Source organism: Pristis pectinata, chromosome 16, assembly GCF_009764475.1.
Source record: "Pristis pectinata isolate sPriPec2 chromosome 16, sPriPec2.1.pri, whole genome shotgun sequence".
Taxonomy (NCBI): Eukaryota; Metazoa; Chordata; class Chondrichthyes; order Rhinopristiformes; family Pristidae; genus Pristis; species Pristis pectinata.
Window position 1 is genome coordinate 22,866,208 of NC_067420.1, and position 19,249 is coordinate 22,885,456.

Consider the following 19,249-nt stretch of genomic DNA (forward strand, 5'->3'; position numbering starts at 1 on the left):
AAAGTGTTACTCTGCTACAATTAATGACACAGTGCAAGAAGTTAAAGTTAACAGTATGGTTGTGCAGAGACAGCTTTACTCTAAGTACATACCACAAGTGATCAAGCAGCCGAGAATGCCAACAGCAAATGTTTCAATATGCAAAACCAACACCCTGATGTACACCCATTTATGACTGAAACAATCAGAGTGAGGAAACTTCAAATGCATTGCCTACAATGGCATTATTGAATGTCAATCTTATCACACCCATTTTTTGTAAAACAATTATGCAATTAACATTCAAGTTCTCCTCTGTGGAAAAAGGAAAATGACTAATGCTACTGTTTGAGCAAACTTTAGCTGGTCATATGACATGACTCACTCTTTGGGTTTCGTTGCAATCAGCATCCTCAGTGGCCTTCGACTACAATGCAACTGATTTAGAATAGTCTCTACTTCCACAAATGGCCGTAGGAAAACCAGATCTTCATTAATGGAGTAAATCTTCCTTCCAACCTGAAGACCTGCCACCTGTAGCACAAATGAAGAGCCAAATATCTGAAAACAATCCAAGACAGATATTTTAAAACTGATCAACTAACACCAATTTACATTTGTGATAAAATGGAATAAGAGCGAAGCTTCATGATTTTTAATCAACCTAAAGTAACTTATGCACATATTTACTCCAGTATGATCAAGTTTATCCACATATAGAACACCAATACAAAACAAGATTTTATTTGTTACCACTTCCATTATAACCAGTTCATAATAAAGCACAGAACAAAAAACAGATTTTGTAGGTGAGTTCCACCCTATGAGGAAAAATAAACAACTTGAAACCAAATAGTAAGTTAGGTGGAAGCCAAATTACATGGTAAACAAGTTCACGTCTCAAATCAAAGCAAGCCTTTTTATTGAATAATGGACAATACACTGATATAGATTTCTGGAGCAAAGATGTCAAAATTAAATTTCTCCCACTTTGACACCCCTTTTGTTTTTAAATAACCAATATCCTGGTTTACATTGAGTACATCTGCTCAGCTTTTAAACAACAAGACTGTTGTGTAACAATGTAGCAAGGCACTGTGGCCAGCATCTTGAAAGATTCCATCGTTTATTACCAGATTGCCAAACTGTATTTAGTATTCAGGTCTCCAGTTCACTGTGTTCACCACTGTTACCAGTGCTGCTTTGAAAGCAATCTGACAAACAGTAATTGTCGAAGAGTTTCACTGAACATAAATTAAGAAAATTTTCAGAATGCTTTTCCACATGCAGTTTTAGCATTTGTTACTTTAGGATGCACTTCAACAATGAGCCTTCATGAGAATTTTCAGTGGCAAGCTTAAGTGATTGGTTATTCACAAAAAGTTGATCAGATAATCAGTGATCTGTAACATATTTATGAAGTTGGGATCTAAAATACAGATTTGCAAGAGATGCTTTAAAATAACTATGAAATTAAAGTGAGGTTTGGGGAGAAGTATAAACTAGTGTAAAATAATTACTGATGATTCCAACCATCAATTCTAATAAAATGCAATCACTGGAAGCATCATATTCACAATTTTTTTTAAATCACAAATTTACCTTTACTGTCACACTTTTGCAGTGCACTTTAATGTACTTATGAAAGTGAATCTGCATGAATTTAAACTAACAATGACATTATTTTTCATTTGTCTTATATAAAGAGTAAAACTTGTACATTATTACTAAGTGAAAGGGCACAGCTTCTGCATCTAAATAATAAATGCAATAATGTACACATTTCCTGGAAGATAAGTTAAAAGGGAAATCTCAAAGCACTTCTTCTGGATTATGGGAAAGTGCACAAGCACAGTTTTTAAGCCCCTGTGCATCACAATTAAACTAATTGAAGCTTTGCTGTCTAAATACTCATACTGTGCTGGTATTGTGCAATTCCATTGTTCAAAAGAATAAAAGCATGAGAATGAAATTGCTGGACTCTGGCATTTCTACATTTGAAAAAGATATTGCAAGGTTTAACTGTAAACTTTTGTGTAGATTTCAACAAGAGTTTTGACACACTATTCTAGTTCCAAGAGGTCATCATAATCTCTCAAACCATAACAACCACTGGGTAAGAAATGGAATGTTTAACCGTATAGCTGTTAATTTTGTCTAAAGGTTGCATATAGCAATTTGAATTTCAAGGAACATTAAATTTGAAGAATTTGATGTTAGGGTACCAAACATGATTATGCAGCCCACAACTTTTTTTTAAATAATGTGATTATGAAATAATAGCCAATAAATTTTAAAATTTGTTCAAAATATTCAGACTTTGAATTTTGTCACATTTTGTCAATCACACTTTTCACCTACAAGATAACAAACCAACAAGGGCTGTGTGTGTAAACTGTAACGGTAATTAACTGGAGTCTGGAATACATTCAAGGTTATGACTTCCTTTTTAAAATAAACTGCTATTATTTGCACTTTAATACAATATTTTCAATATTAACTCTGTAATAATATTTCATTGCATGTATTAGGTTCAATAGCATCTTGATTTAATGAGACAAAAGATATTAAAAAAATCTATTATTATACTAGCACAAGCCATGTACGTGACTGAAGCAGCCCAAGTAAAAGGCCAAGAAAGCATGTGGCGAGACAAGCACAATTAAATCTGCAAATCCACCTACTTCTATCTCTGGTGTTCATTCCAGACCTGACCATTTCAGTGCTCCACTGGCCAGCTTCTATCCTCCATAAACTTGAATGAGTCCAAAAACCTGGCTCCCACAACCTAACCCCAGCCATTACTTTCATGCACTGCATGAGTGCTGACTGACTTAAATTGGCTTTCAATCCAAAAACCCCTCAAACTGATAGCCATAATCCTCCTGTCAAACCTTTTTACAGCCTCCTCTCTCTTCTAAACTGTGTAAGCCCTACAACCACCCAAAAACCCAGCTCCTTAGAATCAGTGCATACCAATTTTGCCTCAACCAGTGGTCATGCATTCAGTACGGTGGACGCCAAGCTCTGCGTTTTTAATCAGATGATTCAATATTTTAAAAAAAGCTGTAGTAGATAGATCTATGTCCAACATCTGAATGTTTTCTTGCATGGAACTCAAATATTTCATTTAATTTCCTATTATTTTGCAAGCAATTTTGATGTACAACTTATTGGACATCAATTTCAAAAAGGCAACTGCTAAAGATGAGTTATTACCTCAGCAGAAGAGCTACTTTGTACAGATTTCACAACAATGGTCTTATTTTTCTCCTCAATTTCAAACCCATAGTTTTCTTCTTCAGGGAAGATCTGTGGAAGGTAAAATACCAGATTTTTAATGTGAAAACAAAAGTGAAAAAATGAGACAGCCAAAAAGCATATGGTATTAATTCTTGGTAATTAGTTTATTATTGTCACATGTACCAAGATACAGTGAAAATTTTTGTTTTGCATGCTGGCCATACAGATCATTTCAATGTTCACAACTTGGTAAACCACATCTCAAAAACAAATAAAACACTTTTAACACAGGGGCAATATACAGAACTCTACAAGCAAATTGGAAAATTTTGGCATTTAAGTTTAGAATCATGTTAAATGCCAATGGGGGGGGGGGGGCAGGGAATGCATCTTTGGATTAAATACAAATTAAAAATTATCAAATCAGATCCAACTCATCTTAAAGGTGAACGTAAATATATTTTCAGCTGCACTTAAGCTTGGAAAGATTAAAACGAATCCTTAGCAGTGAATGGAAAAGAGAAATCAACCAGGATGGCTCATGAGAAACCAATCCATTGCTTTGTGACATCATGAGGGTCAACTTCAAACCTTGCATCCAATTATTCTGCCCATTGCTAATTTTTAAAGTCATTGAAAGTACTACTTCAAAATCCAAAGATATTGCACTGTGGAAGAAAGCCTAAAGCATACAGTTTATGCTTTTCTTCTGAATGTCGTGTATCTGATGTGATATGCTTGTGATGTTTGCACAAGTCAAACACAGGGCAAAATCTCCTAATACTTATTGGAGAAATCATTAACTCCCTTCTACATAGTTTAAGTCACTAATATATGGTTTCCGAGTTACTGATTTTCCCTAGAATATATAAAACACTTATAATGATTTAATATTACACACAAGGAAAATAAACAAGTTGCCCCCAACAGAGCAAAAATGTGATATTTTATAGAATTAATTCTATTCATGGTGCTTTAAGTCCTTCAACTCAAACTCATCTAAATCAGAATTCTTTGTCTCTATCCAGTTTCCCTTTTGTCCTTATTGGAGAAATAAGTTGGTCCAATGAAGCTAATGTTTCCGCATAAACCCGTTTCCTACGTCTTATTGCCAAATCATTCCCAGGTTTTTGCACGGACTGCTGCAGAGAGATAATTTTAGGTATTAATGCATTATGTGATGCTTTTCCTGACAACAGTACTAAACCTGCCATTATCCTGTCTGCCCTGCAGTCTAAGTTAAATTCCAGTAAGTGTCTACAGTTTTTTTAAAAATTACTTCACATTTATTTGCAAGGCCTTTCTCGATGCCGACCAAGTGTATTAAGCTTTTTGAAAGAATAATGCTTTCATATATGAAAGGCCTTATGTCCGTTTTAGAACCTCAAAAATGGTTCGATAGCCAGTCAAACAGACTGAAGGAAATGAAGGAAAAGCAGCAGCCAATTTGACCGGAACAAGTCCCATAAACAAGTTATAAATGACCAGATAATTAACTGTTTTATTAGAAAATTTTGGTTGTGGGATTAAAAATAGACAAGTACACCACAGATGATTATTCTTCACTTCAAAATAAGGCCATGGAAAATTCATCCCAGAATGTAGATGTGGAGATTCAGTTTAACATCTCAATCCTTTCAAACAAAACAGAACACCGAACTGACAACAATTTCTTTAAAAAAAAATTATTCTCCTTGTAATATTCCATGAATCATACTCTGTTGAATGAGGTGAGTGAGCTTTTGATGGTGTACTCAGCCATAATTATCTTTCAACATCTGTCCAGCCCTGAAAACCAATTATTTAACAAGTCCAATTTCCTGATTCCATGTCAGGTTTGACACTTGTTAAAATAATGTCCATGAAACTTCATCTCCAACCATAATCATCACTATGTCTATTTCCCAATCTTCATTCTGCCCTTTGTAATACATTTAAAGGGTTAATTAAAGTTAGAGGTTTTACTTCCAGGTTGACTGTCTTAAGTTAAGTGTACTGTGCGTCTGGTAACTCAGCTAACTCGTTACTGGACATTACATAACCACCTATATATCTTGCCATCACAAGGAAGATGTAACAGCAGCTTTACTTTCTTAGAAGGTTAAGGAGGTTAGACGTGTCACCGAACACTAACAAACTTCTACAGATGCAGCAGTGTCCTGACTGGTTGCATCATGGTCTGGTACGGCAATTCGAATGTGCAGGAACGCAAGCTGCAGAGAGTAGTGGACTCTGCCCAATACATCATGGGCACATCCCTCCCCAAAATCGGAAGCATCTACAGGTGGCACTGCCTCAAGGCAGCAACATCTATCAAAGCTCCCCACTATCCGGGCCATGCCATATTCTCACAGCCACCATTGGGCAGGAAGCACGGAAGCCTGAAGTCCACCACCACCAGGTTCATGAACAGCTTCAACCATTCGGTTCTTGAATCAACGTGCACAACCCTAATAACTATCTCAGTATGGCAACACTACGACCGCTTTGCACTACAATGGACTTTTTTTGTTCTAATTGTGTTCTTTCTTGTACAATTTATGTTTTTCTTCTGAATGTCGTGTGTCTGATGTGATATGCTTGTGATGTTGCTGCAAGCAAGGTTTTCATTGCACCTGTGCATATGATAATAAATTCAACTTTAAATTTGACTTTGACTTGATAATTGATGGCCAAATGAAAACAAAATCAGAAAAGGCAACATCTACATCCCAGGTACTGCTAGATCTTGGGAGGCTGCTACAAGTACCATCACTTTGCCAAAAAAATGAAGCTTTTATGGCTTTCTTAAAAGCTCAAATCTTTAAAAAAAAAATTACCATTGACTTTAAAATTTAGTTCTTTGTAAATGATCACTTTCATTTTTAAGAGAGGAAGCAGCAGAAAATTAAAAATAGAATACGGAGGAGGAAAACTGTAGTTCAGAGTAAATTGAAATGATTACTGAAACTTGCAAGAGAACATTATACACAATACTGACAATTACTAATTAGATCCAAGCTTTGCGAAAGTCAAAGTTAGTTTAATAAACTTGCAAACATTTTTAAATCACACGAGGAAAGTTTGAATATAGTGGGGACGCGGGGAAGGGGGAATTAACTTTAACCAATTTAACAACTTATTAGCATGAATCTTTGGAGATTTTTTTTTACAAAAAAAGAGGCTTCATTGTGGGCAGGGGTTCCAGGATCAATTGCTGTCCAACAGTCCTCTGCTGTTCAGTGTATGTTCAACTTCAACATCATCTGATCACCCTGTCCATCAATTGACTGACCACAGAGTCCAGTGGCGACCCTGGGAAAAACTTCAGTGCTGTGCATCAGGTTCCTCTGCTTGGTGTACAAGATTCCATTCATTTGAATGGGATTGCTAAACCTCATCAAAAAATTACACTTAGCTGAATTTTCTCATTATTATTTCACTAACTTTGTTTTAAATTAATAGTTTTGTGTTGTAACTTATACATTCCATTTAAACCATTTTTGAATTCCTATGATGTTCCAAGCTAATTAAACAGTCAAGGGTGCCATGGAAAGCAACAAGCTGTCAATAACTTGTAGGGCAATGCTGCAGTTTCGGGCCTCCTATTTCAAGGAGGAAGGCTGGTTACCACTTGCAACTCTGTTTGCTTCATGGGAGGGAATCCTCCAGCACAATGGATGACAAAGGTGGTAAATACAGCTGCGGAATTTGCATAGGGGACAAATCTGGTCCATGAATTGGATCGAGCATAATCAGGCCAATTGGCATCCCTAGCAAGGTCAGTATTTATTGGTTATCAAAATTGTCCTTGGGAAGATGGTGCTCTATCACCATTTTGAACCGTGCAGTCCATCTGAAGGTACAGCTAAAATGCTACAGGAAAGGGAATTACATAACATGGACCCAGCAACGACGAAGGGGTGACAACATATTTCCAGACCAGGACGATGTGCAGCTTGGAAGAGAAGCTCAAGGTTGAGATGTACCCACATATCTACTGTCCTTATCTTTCTTGGTGAAAGAGGCTGCAGGCCTGGATACACACTGGAAAAACAATGGTCAACAGAGAAAAAGTGTAGGGTGATGGATAGGGTACAAATCAACTGGGCTGCTGTCTTAAATGGTGCAGAGCTTCAGGTGCTGTTGGAAGCTCACCTCTTCCAGGTTAGTGTCTACTCCGTCACACTTGTGACTTGTACCTTACAGATGATAGAAAGGATCTAAAGTATGCAGAAACAAATCCCTCACTACAGGATATCCAATCTCTAGCCTGTAGTTGGATCAACTGTAAACCTCCAGAACATAGATAGTTGGGTACCAACCTACATTAAGGTCAAAGAACATGGGGAGGTGGTTATATTCTTGTTGGAGACAGTCATAAATTGCACACAAGGCCTTGCTGCAAAAGCATTACGTAAGCTGCCTCATTTTCTGAATGGCAGCACATGGAATTGAAAATTACGTACCTCCTTAATATGACACTAGGGCTGGCCATTTGGCCCCCCAGGTCCATGCTGGATCCCAACAGAGTAATCCCACCAGAACTATTCCCATCACGTATTTCCCCATAAACCTGCAACTTACTTCCCTCGGATGCCCATCGACTTCCCTTCGATTCTACTGCTACTCACTCATAATAAGGTGCAATTTATAATAGTCAATTAACCTACCAGCACCTGTTTAGGAAATGGAAACCCCAACACCTGGCAGAAACTCTTGCAGTCACAGGGGAAAAGTGCAAACCCGACACAAACATGACCCAAGGCCAGGAAATTTAATCTGGAGATGAAGGCAGTGGCACCAACCATCAGGTCATCAGGCCACCCTATGCAATTTCAGTCCATGCCCCCACTTGTGAAGGAAGGAATGTCATTGATGAAGCTCATTGACTGAAAGTCTGAAAAGAACTGGGGCCCAGTACACAACTGATGAACTGCTGGGGCCGTGGTGATTGATCACCATCCATCACAGCAGTCTTCTTTTGCGATCTTCTTTTCCAATCAGTCAAATTGCGTGCCCCTTACATTTCTAATTCCAGTTTTATCAGGGCTCCTTGATGCCACACTCAGTCAAATGTTGCCATAATGTAAACTGCACTCACTCTCACCTCTTGGATTCAGCACTGTTGTCTATGTTTGTACAAAGGCTGCAACTTGGCAACAAAAGAGAATTCAATGTCTTTGAACTACACTCATTTTAGCAACAAAACTGATTTTGGATAATCAAAAACAATTGAATAATTTGGGATATTGCTTACAAGCACAGGCATGTGGCAAGATCTGCAGAGGAAACAAGCCAGTTCTCAACCACTGGGGAACAAGTTAGATTTTCATGCCAATTTAGCAGAAATATAATTTCTCCCTGGGAAGTTCTGGGATTTGGACAAAGATACTGAAGCATCTATTCCTATTACATTTAAATGCAGAAATGGAAAGCTGCCAAATAATTTCTGTAAATCATATTGCATCAATAATTTCATGAAATTAAAATAATCCCTCAGCAAATTTTGATGTAGCAAAAATATTTGTTAAGACAGCGATTATGGGAAACAGTGGGAATATGTTTCTGCTGTAAAGCAGTGAAGGTAATTTATTTGCATCAGAAATGCAGATAACATTCCAAATCATAAGTGTTTTTCATATTGAAAAACATGAAAATCCTTCAGGCAATTACATTGCCAATTAGAATATACATGTTTATATTTCACTTAATAGCTTTGAACAATTTCAGTTAGGCCAGCCATGTGGGGTAAGTCTTAAAGCTATACAATTTACGTGAAGGCTAGCTAAATGTGAAAACAAAATGACCCATTGCAGGCCCATTTCCAATGAAGTCCAATCCACACCCTCCTATAGCTTTGTTTACTGAATTTAACCTGACAGCTAAACAATCAGAAAAAGCTCTGTATGGCTAAAAGGAAAGACCTTCTGGCATTGTATGATAAAAGCCCAAAACAATATCAGGATGGTGATATGAACATCTGTTGGGAACTTTTCATTGAAACTGTTTCAGAACCATTCTGTAAAACTTAAGATTCTCCAGAATTTGTCTGATGTTCAAATAATTATAAATTAATCATAAACCACCTGATAAGAAAATAGAATTTAAAATTTAATTCTAAAAAGCATGCAACCAATTACACCAATGCAAGCATGATATTAGAACATTTCATATTCCCTCCTGACAAAAACACAAAGTGTTATTTTCCATCAGCATCGAAGATTTCTCAGTACTTTACTATCCAAATTTACAGTATTACTATGTTAGTTCTTGAATGAAGGGTTTTATTTTTCAGCCTAAATCATAATAAACAATCAATCAGTTGATTTACCACAAAGTGAACAGGAGCAGAGAGCCAGCTAAAATGTCCCTTCCTTGGCAAAAGGAACTAGAGGTTGCATCCTTACAATTGTCCAATTCAAGACTGGTTCTTTTAGTGCAGAGCAGAGAGAAACCCAGAGTTCTCTCTAGTCTGTGTCTACTTGTTCCACATTGAACTTCGCTTTTTAATCAGGCAAGTTATTACCAGAAGATCAGTTGTATTTTTTTTTTAAAAACTTAACATCCAACAGCTTGACATTTCTAGTGCACAATTATTTCCTCACTCTTTCTCGAAATTTGAAAATCAGCAAGCTCCAATCAAATTTCTACATTTACAATTTGCATCCATCCACAGGATGAAGACCATCTTCGTGAATTTTACTCTAACTTTAGCTATTATTGCCACTGAACACACATGCCGAATACCTGGTGCACTTCTTAAAAATATCTGTTCACTTTTGCAGGGCCTACCTTGAAGTATCCCTCTCCAGATTCTGTCTGAGGGCTAATGCATTATGAAGCATAGCAATCTATGCCATGCTAATCCAAAAGGCAGACATTCATGTTGAAATTACAACCAATATTAGAATGTCTCTGACTCAACCAAAAAACTAATTTCACCAAGCAATTAAGTCTGGCAACAAATCATGTTTTCAAAAAATATATTTCAATAGTTGTGCAGCAGTGTTCAAGCTGGCTGACATACCACCAACTACCTTACTGCAGATCCAGACTCATCCCACAGGTGGAGGTTCCAATGTTGCTTTTTGCAACATCTCAGTTAGCTAAGACCCCAAAGCCAATCAAACACAACTTACCTACATGGGATTGATTCCAACCCCATTCTTCACATCATCTTATCCTGAAGCATGAAACCTTTGCCCCTATACAATGCAAGGTTTCTTACACTTGTAATTCCACTTCAATGGAGCAATTTACTGTAACTGGATCACAATCACAAATGGCTAAAAAAAATCATTACGAGGAGGAAACCAAATGGAGGGGAGGAGTTAAATACAAGAAAACTCGTTTAGTCTAATATGTAGATGGTGGTTGGGGATGGGGAAATCAAATTCCTATTTCAAAACTCCCAGCATTTGATCTAAATGAGCATGTACTAGTTTGCCTGGTCTCTCCAGTGCCAAAGCAGCATTGTATGATTGTGTAGGCAGGGAACAAGGTCTTACAAGTCATACAAATAATCAAAATAGAGAAGGACAAAAAAATTCATATGCAGACTTAAAACACAAAATGAATTAGGAAATGCTTGGAATGAAATCAAACACAAGCAGACTAAAACTTGCTTTCCATTCTCACAATTGTAAATCAAATGCATCACCTTCTACAAGTTAAAAATCATATAACCACATATAAAGCATCAAGTATTTACAAGGTTAACTTCCTAAACAATGACCTAATCAGTCTATGTAAAGCATTTTGCTCGATTGTTTCCAATCCATCATCTGCAATACTTGGATAGCAGAATGGAAAAGTCTCCCCTATCTAATGCAAAAACAATCATTTATCTGCTTACCAGAAGGGATTTAACAAGTATGTTTTCAACCAATCTGAAGTCATTGCGCAGCTGTTTGTTTTTGGAGCTGGTCCCTTCCATTTCTTCATCAGGGTAAAAACGAAAAAACTGCGATTCATCCTTAAATTCACTTTTCTCTAATACTATTGGAATAAAAAAATATTAATATTCAATTTTAATTTAAGTGAACATGATTAAATAACTGAGATTTGAACACTTCATATTATTACTACAAAGCTTAAAAACCCAAATGAGATTAAATGTAACTCAAACAATTCACCTCAACAAGTTTGTCTACACGTAATTAAGAACAGCAATAAAATTAAATTTAGCTAAAAATGTCTCTTAACTACAGATGGAACAGAGGACACAAGTCTTTTGGTTCAGTTCAAAACATGAAAAATGGCATTCCCCTTCTGCGGCTCAACATCTGAATTCAGCCCTACATGGACAACTCTATCAAATATAAGATAAAATTTCAACCAAAAAAAAAATGGAACGACACTTGTTATTATACCAGAAGCACCAGTTAAATCAAGAGTAACAATCACGAGCAGGATTTCATGTCTGCAGTTCTATACTGCAAGGATTGACCCAAACTGAGAATTGTCATTCTTCAGTCACAGGTCTAAATCCTAAAGTTTCCTATCTAACAATCGCGTGGTGTTACTTTTGCCAATTGGCCGCAAACAGTCAAGGTGATAGCAGGTCGTCGTCACCTTTTCAAGAGCCATGAGGGATGAGCAATAAATGCTGGCCTTGCCTGCAAAACTCACCTCTCATAAATGAAACTATTATTACAAAAAAAAATCAAAATGAACTGGTTTTAAATTTTCAACTAAATCAGGAGATAGGATAACCAGAAGTGTCAATACATTGTCAGGAAAGAAAGACAAGCAGTCAAGAGATTTGCTCAACTTGCAATTGTGGATTTCAATGCAACTTCTCAAAGCACGATTTTTCATGAGTTCCTAGCTAAATGCTTAAATTGAGCAGAAGTTTGTTAGCCACTTTTGTGGAAGAGCACAAGGATATGACACAAACCACTTTGCCCACATCCCACCCTACTATAGTTAGTCCACAAATGGGGAAGTCCACAATCAAATCTGCTAGTGATGTGAACGAACTATTTGATGGGGAGGAGGGGAAGGAGTGGTGTTAAAGTGCCCAAATTATAAAATATAAAGTCCAAAAAGAACAAAGAACTGTGGGACACTCCAAGAAATGACTGTCAAGTTGATTATGATGAACTCTCATTCTCACTGAAAACACATTTGTTGAAAGATTCTTTTGTTTCTTTGATTGATTACCGTGATGCATGAAGCCATTATTACACAGTCCAACACCGAGCGTGACCGCTTCCTCTCTAGTCTGGCAGTCGCCCTAGCAACAAAATGACATTTTTATATCCGAAGAGACTTTCTTTGTAAACCAACGGCATGCAATTGCAAATCTAAGTTTAGCAAGTGCACTCTCTTTGTTTAAACAACAAACTTAACAGAAACAGCATACATCTTTGCTGTGTTTTAAAATAGTAAAATCTCAAGCTATGCATACTTGCAGTAGAAGGCAAGAGGACAAAGAAATGCATCTGGAAACAATTATCTAAAGTTCACTTACAACCATGATACTTGCCATAAACAAATGATTTCAGACAAACAGCTGACTTAGATTTTGGTTGCTGATGCAAAGTTTATTTTTGAACAGTAGTACCCAGAATTATCCACAAGTAGTCCTTCTCTTAAACATGGAAATTGGATGAAATAAGATACACTGGCAATTTGGAGGTAACAGTGGAATGATGATGTCTAAGAATAAATTCTAAATAAGTAACTAAAATCACCAAGATGTCCCAAAGCTATTTACAAACTGATCATTAACTTTGACCAATGAACTTCACAGGATTACTATAATTTCTGAGCATGTCACGTGAGAAAAGATGAAGTAAGTTTGGTTTTTAGATTGCTGCTTCATTATTTGTGATTGCCCTTCCAAAAGATAGTGTAGAATCAGATTACATCTGACAGCGTCTCTTTTGCATTATGTTTACAAATGGCATAAATATTCTGTAAAACAGCAGCCAAAAACACAATTGAGCTTGCTGTGTGGCGGTTAAGCTGAAGTTCATTTATTCCCCAAGTAGATTGAACACAGTGATGTCTCCATGTGTGCAGATGCTTTGGGTCATCTCGGACCAAATAAGAGTTAACAGCTTTTATTTTAAAAAAAAAATACAGAATGCCTCTACAAAATGCAGAAACACATCACTATAGGCTCTTGTGTTGTTTCACACCCCTAACAATTTCCAGATGCAGGGCATACCATTGGAAGCTCCTGACCAGAAGAGACAAGATGGAAAATATGCAGTTATCCTGGACTCCACAGAAACCTTAATTAGGATTACAAGAATGGTTCTGCTTTCCCATTCTTTTAGGAGTGACCAAATGATTAACCTGTGTGCAGTTTGAAAGAGAGTTCTAATACTTAAAACTGCCAATGTATTACAAAGTACACCTTAGCTCCAAGATCAGGCTGGAAAGAAGTAAAGTGAACGTTCACTAGTCTTCAACTTTTCCTACTTCCAGCTTAGTAAGTAGTGGCACCAAGTTAGAACTATGAACTGTCCTGCAAGTACTGCATACCTGTGGTTTTCAGAATATATTCACTTGTAGGTCTGATCACAAAATTATGGGAAATTATGGTACCACAAAAATGCAAGAAAACAGAATAGTTCATCTGGTCATTTTTGGAGGTAATCTTCTTGTATTCATCCGCTATTTGCCTCTGCCCCACCATGATGATGGAGAGACCACTGTTCCCAGCTGGTAACCACCAAGTTAGATTATCTGAACATTTACTGAAACTTACGCCGAGTTTGCAGATTAGCTGCTACACGAGAGGAGTGGAAGATAAAAGCAATTCCTCCAGCAATCAATGTCTCTTCCTCACTGTAAACAGGAAACTTGTTTGCACAATAATAAGGGCATGTGCCTTTAACCTACTTTAGCAGTAAAACCTGGACTGGCAGCCATTGAATTTCCCTCCACCTTCAACTTTCCCCCCAAATTTGTCTCAAGGAAATGTTGAACAAACTAAGCTCATGTCTTGTCAGAGTTCAGAAGTGTGCAAGGACAGTTGATGGAAACATAAAAGACCTTGAGGGGTCTTGACAGTGTGGACATGGAGGAGCATGCTTCTGGTTGTAGAAGCTCAAATCAGGGTTAACCGTTTAAAAATAAGTGGCTACCTCTTCAAAACAGATGAGGTGAAATTTTTCCTCAGGGTTACACATCTTTGGAACTCTCAAAGGACAATTGGGAGCAGAGTCTGATTTTTTGTTTTTTTTTTAAGGCCAGGATAGATTCGACTTGAGGTTACAATCGCATTAGCCATAATCTCATTGAATGTGGGAGCAGCCTTTGAATCCAGCTTCAAATTCATATATTGCTCAAAACATGTTTCCAGTAGACATTAAAGGATTTCTGGGACCTCGCCACTGTCTACTTCCAAAGCAAAGTTGTTATCTTATCTATCAACAGGTGGTACTAATGCCAAGATTCCAATGTGAAAAGGAAAAGATTATGGCAAGTTACAAGAAAAAAATTTATCGTGATCTGAACTATTTCTTACCTGTACTAGAAGCCAATCAATCAATTTGCTTGCTGGCACGACAGACTTGTATGTCTTCAAATGGTGATCTCGGTCTCCTACATTTAAAAATAATTTTGCTTATAACTATTGGCAGTGCAACTGAAATTTTTGAATTAAATTCAAAAGAACCCATTATGTACAAGGTGCAACTATTCACCTCACATTGACATAAAAAAACACAAGCAATTTAGGTTAACAGTAAATGTCAATAAATGGTACTAAAAGAATGGACTGCTCTGTCAATGAAAGAAAGTTCTCAAGAAACCCAAGATCCTCAGTCCTGCAAATCTCTTGTGTGCTTTTCATGCTTGCAAAAAGATCTATCCCAACCAAACCTAAGCATTAGGTCCAATCTACAAGATCCTTTTGGGGAATTTAAATAGTATTCAAAGTGCAGAGCCATCACTACCAAATCTCTCAATTTCTCAGCAGAAATAAAAAAAGCTTGCTTTTCATGGGGAAAAAATTAAAGTAGTAATGTGAATAATGGACCAGTAATCGTCACCTTTCCATCTTCAACACAATTGGTGAAGAGTGTCACAACATATGTGTGCTTTAATCGCAAACAAGCAGTGTACATTACTTTGTCTTAGGTGCTCTATATCTGCTCAGTCCTAACTAATTATGCTGTACTTTAGTGTAATCAGGATTAATACAGATGCTTTCTCTCAAACCGTTCCTACACTTGTAGGAGTGCATTGTAAAATCAATGCTTAATAAAGAATGAAAATAATTCACGCATGTGAAAATTGGACAGGAAATAGATACACGGTCAGTAGATGAAGTCTTGAGCAACATTAGACATAAACTGTCGAAAAACAATGTTTGAGTAGTGTAATCTTAACAAGAAAGATAGATAGCACAGTGAATTAGCTGTGATAAGTAGTTGGAATAATATCATTTAACTGCTTGCAAAAAAAAACAAGCAACTGGAGGTACTCTGTGGGTCTCGCAACATCTGTGGAGGGAATGGACGGTTGACATTCCAGGTTGAGACCTTGATCCGAACTGAAAGAGTAGAAGGGAGATAGCCAGAATAGAGGTGAGATGGGAGATGTGAGGCAAGATCTGGCAAGTCATAGGTGGGTCCAGGTGAGGAGGAATTGATTGAAAAATCAACCCCTCTCACCTGGATCTACCTATGGCTTACTGGCACTTGCCCACCCCTCCCCTTTTTAGACCATCTTCCCTCTGTTCTTTCAGCCCAGATGGTCTCGACCCAGAATGTCAACTGTCCAGTTCCCTTCACAGTTGCTGCCTGAACCGCTGAGTTCCTCCTGCAGCTCTTCTTTTTTTGTCCAGATTCCAGTGTCTGCAGTCTCACATGCCTTCACGTAGCTGCTTGATGCATTATCAGCATGTCGACATTGGAAATAAATGAAAACATCATAAAGTGGTAGGACAAGTTATTTTTCCATGCAAAAGTAAATCTATAGATGCAAACAGATTTATGAACTTGGAAATAACTTCACCAAAATCTGAACAACTCAAGCTGAAATGCTTTATCAGTCACATATTAGAAAGCCATTCATTTATAATGGCAATCATACATTCACTCAGCCTTATCCCTCCATGAAATTAAAAGAGAAATAAAACACAACTCACTTTACCACTGGCGTGAAGAGGCAGTGTAATCGACAGTACAACCTTATGCCCTGTCAAGAGGGAAAAAAAAATCCTGAAAAACTTTAGCATTACGTCACTTCAAGTGTACACCCTTCATCCAAGATGAGCCAGTGGACCAATTCCTCAAGTCACTCTCCACATCACATGTGATCAAAATTGGGTCAGTAAACCAAACTGAACAGAATGCATTTAGGGTAAATGGAGTAGTACCTTAGATAAAATATCTTCCATCTCACTTCTGGGTTTGTAGGTTCCGTCATCATACCGAAACCTGTAGAGTACCATCTCATTTTTGAAATGGTGCTTGTCTGAAACTGAAACATGAAAATATCCATTAGAGAAGCCAGGACCAGGATACTACCTTCAACCCATTAATTCTAAAATAACTTTCAACCTTAACTGCTATCTTACGTAAGCGGCTAAGTTCTTGGTAGTACTCAACAAATTTTGACAGATACAAAACTTGCTATGCTCTCCCCCCCACCACCACATAAATTTCTGGAAGTTGTAACTTGACAACATGTTGAAGTGAGAGGTGATGGCTTTTAATTGGAAGAATGAGGAGGCTGCTTACTGCTCACATAATTAGAGTTCTAAGAGATGAATCAAGCCAAGGGATCCAAGGGTAAATACACACACAGACTTGTGGCAGATACTACTGAGGCTTTTGAAAAGAACAGTCCAAGCCCAATGTTTCATTTCTAGAGGAACAGAGTTAAAAGCGGAAGTTTGTTAAACTTCTATGGAAGCTTGGTTAAACCACATTTGGAACACTGTAAAATGCTGCTCTGCATATAGGTGCAAAATATAGAAGAAACTGGAGGTGGGCAATAAGGTTTCCCCCAAAAAGGAGAAGTACAAAACAGAGAACTGACTCAGGCTGAGATTTTTCACTCTGGAAAAGCAGAAGATGAGGACTGAAATATTCAAGATCTCTGAAATATTACGGAGAGGGTTGAAAACAATAAACAATATAAATATTTCCATTATGGGGGTCCAAAATGAGAGGACATTAACTCAAGGTAGACACTGATAAGTCCAATAGGAACTCAGGAAAAACCTCTCTGTTCAAAGAGAGGCAACAATGTTTTACACATTCCCCCATGAGCAATTGAGGTGAGAGCCCGTACACACTTAAGTAGGAGCAAAGGAAGCACATAAAATAATGGGACTTGGTGCTGGTTTGGTTTTAATCGAGTTGGATACAGCTTGTGTGGAACCTAAAAGCCTGAAATGACCAGTTGATCTCAATTAATATCATTTTAAAATATCCTTCATAAGATATTCAAAAGTATGTTATCCAGAATGTTTACACCAATACCTTCATAGCAGGTTAATTCATTCCCCTGATTTAACATATTATCTGTTATCATTTTATCACAATTTTAAAGCAAACATTCACGGGGTAGTAAAAGATTTCAACCAAAATCTGTGCAATGGCTTTTAAAGAATTAAGTTATGCAACAGTTTGTATTTGTTAACTATAAGTATTGTGCATCCATGAACCTTGCTTTTTCTGATTCAGATCAGTCAAGATCTCAAAGATGACCAGTTCAGGCTTGCAGTACAACTGACTCCTGTTCCCTTACAGCCACATGAACAAGATCTTCCTTCATGCAGAGATGCACAACCACCAAACTAAATAGGATACATTAAAACATGTTGCAGCTGAAACCTAGAGATTCATGAGGAACTGCAGCTCAAGACCAACCAAAATTGCACTTCATTATCTGCAACCTACTGGCATTCATCTCTCATTCTAGCATTATCATCAAGCCAGGAACATGGCTCAATAAGGAGCAGACGGGAACGTGTCAGGAGCACAATCACCTCTACCCAAAGAGGGAAAGTAACATCACGGGAACCATATGCAAGCTACAAGGCAGAAACACATGCGATAGAAGACTAGCACAACTGCACAGCTTTGAAATAGTGTTACACCTAATCATGAACAGTCAAACACCAATAAAACCCTGCATTAATATCAACATTTTGGGACAGAGCAGAACCACATACAAGTCCAGGTAATAAGGCTGAAGTGTTTGAAATCAAATGATTTTGGACAATCAGAGGTTCATTCTATCACAAAACCAATTTTGTAACCATCCAATTCACTCTACATGACATGATGTACTGGAAACAATAGAAGCTATGGCCCTCAACAAGATACCAGCTGCAGTCGTGTAAAAGGTATGACAGTCAACAAGCAATGGCTAACATTTAAAGAGTTAGAGTTTACAAATACATACACCAAAGGACAAAAATCAAACAGAAAAAGCGGAGCACATCTGGCTACCATGAGGTTAAAGTGTTACATCAAAGGAAAAGGCTAATAACATTGTCAAAATAGAAACAGTAACACTGAGGATCGGAAAAAAAAATTCAGAACTCAAAAGGAATTGAAAAGGAAAAAGAAAGGAGAATACAAGAGCAGTCTAGCAAGGAACAAAAGAGGTGAAGAGCTTCTATGATTATCTGAAAGGGAAAAGATTGCCATAAATTAATATGGATCCCTTACACTGGAGAAGTTATACAGATAAGGTACCTGCAAAGAAATTAAGGATCCATGTTTTGTGCCAGTCTTCATGCAAATCATGCTTGACAAATCCCTTCATTTTTTTTGAACAACTAGCAGAATGGATAAGGGGAAAGCAGTTGATTTGGTTTATTTAGGCTTAAAGAAGGCCTTTAATGAGATGCCACAGGAGAGATTACAAAACAAAATTAGGCCACACAGCTTTGGAGGTAAAATACTGTTGTGGATTGAGAACAGTCAGAAAACAGCTGGAATAAATGGGTCATTTTCAATTTGGGAGACTCACCAGCGGAGTGTCAAAGAGATTGTGCCAATGCCCGGCAGTTCACAATTTCCATCAGTGATTTGCATGAGAGGACTAAGATATCTTTTTGTCA

General features: G+C 37.4%; 1 protein-coding gene across 1 annotated transcript in view; it reads right to left on the minus strand.

The window, feature by feature from the left end:
* Positions 1 to 19,249, minus strand: part of prex1 (phosphatidylinositol-3,4,5-trisphosphate-dependent Rac exchange factor 1) — a 167,461-nt gene that overhangs the window by 61,189 nt on the left and 87,023 nt on the right. Inside the window, 7 exon segments of the mRNA XM_052031374.1 lie at positions 365 to 513; positions 3,199 to 3,291; positions 11,060 to 11,202; positions 12,370 to 12,442; positions 14,690 to 14,765; positions 16,316 to 16,365; positions 16,547 to 16,650. Coding sequence (XP_051887334.1) covers positions 365 to 513; positions 3,199 to 3,291; positions 11,060 to 11,202; positions 12,370 to 12,442; positions 14,690 to 14,765; positions 16,316 to 16,365; positions 16,547 to 16,650 — 688 coding nt within the window.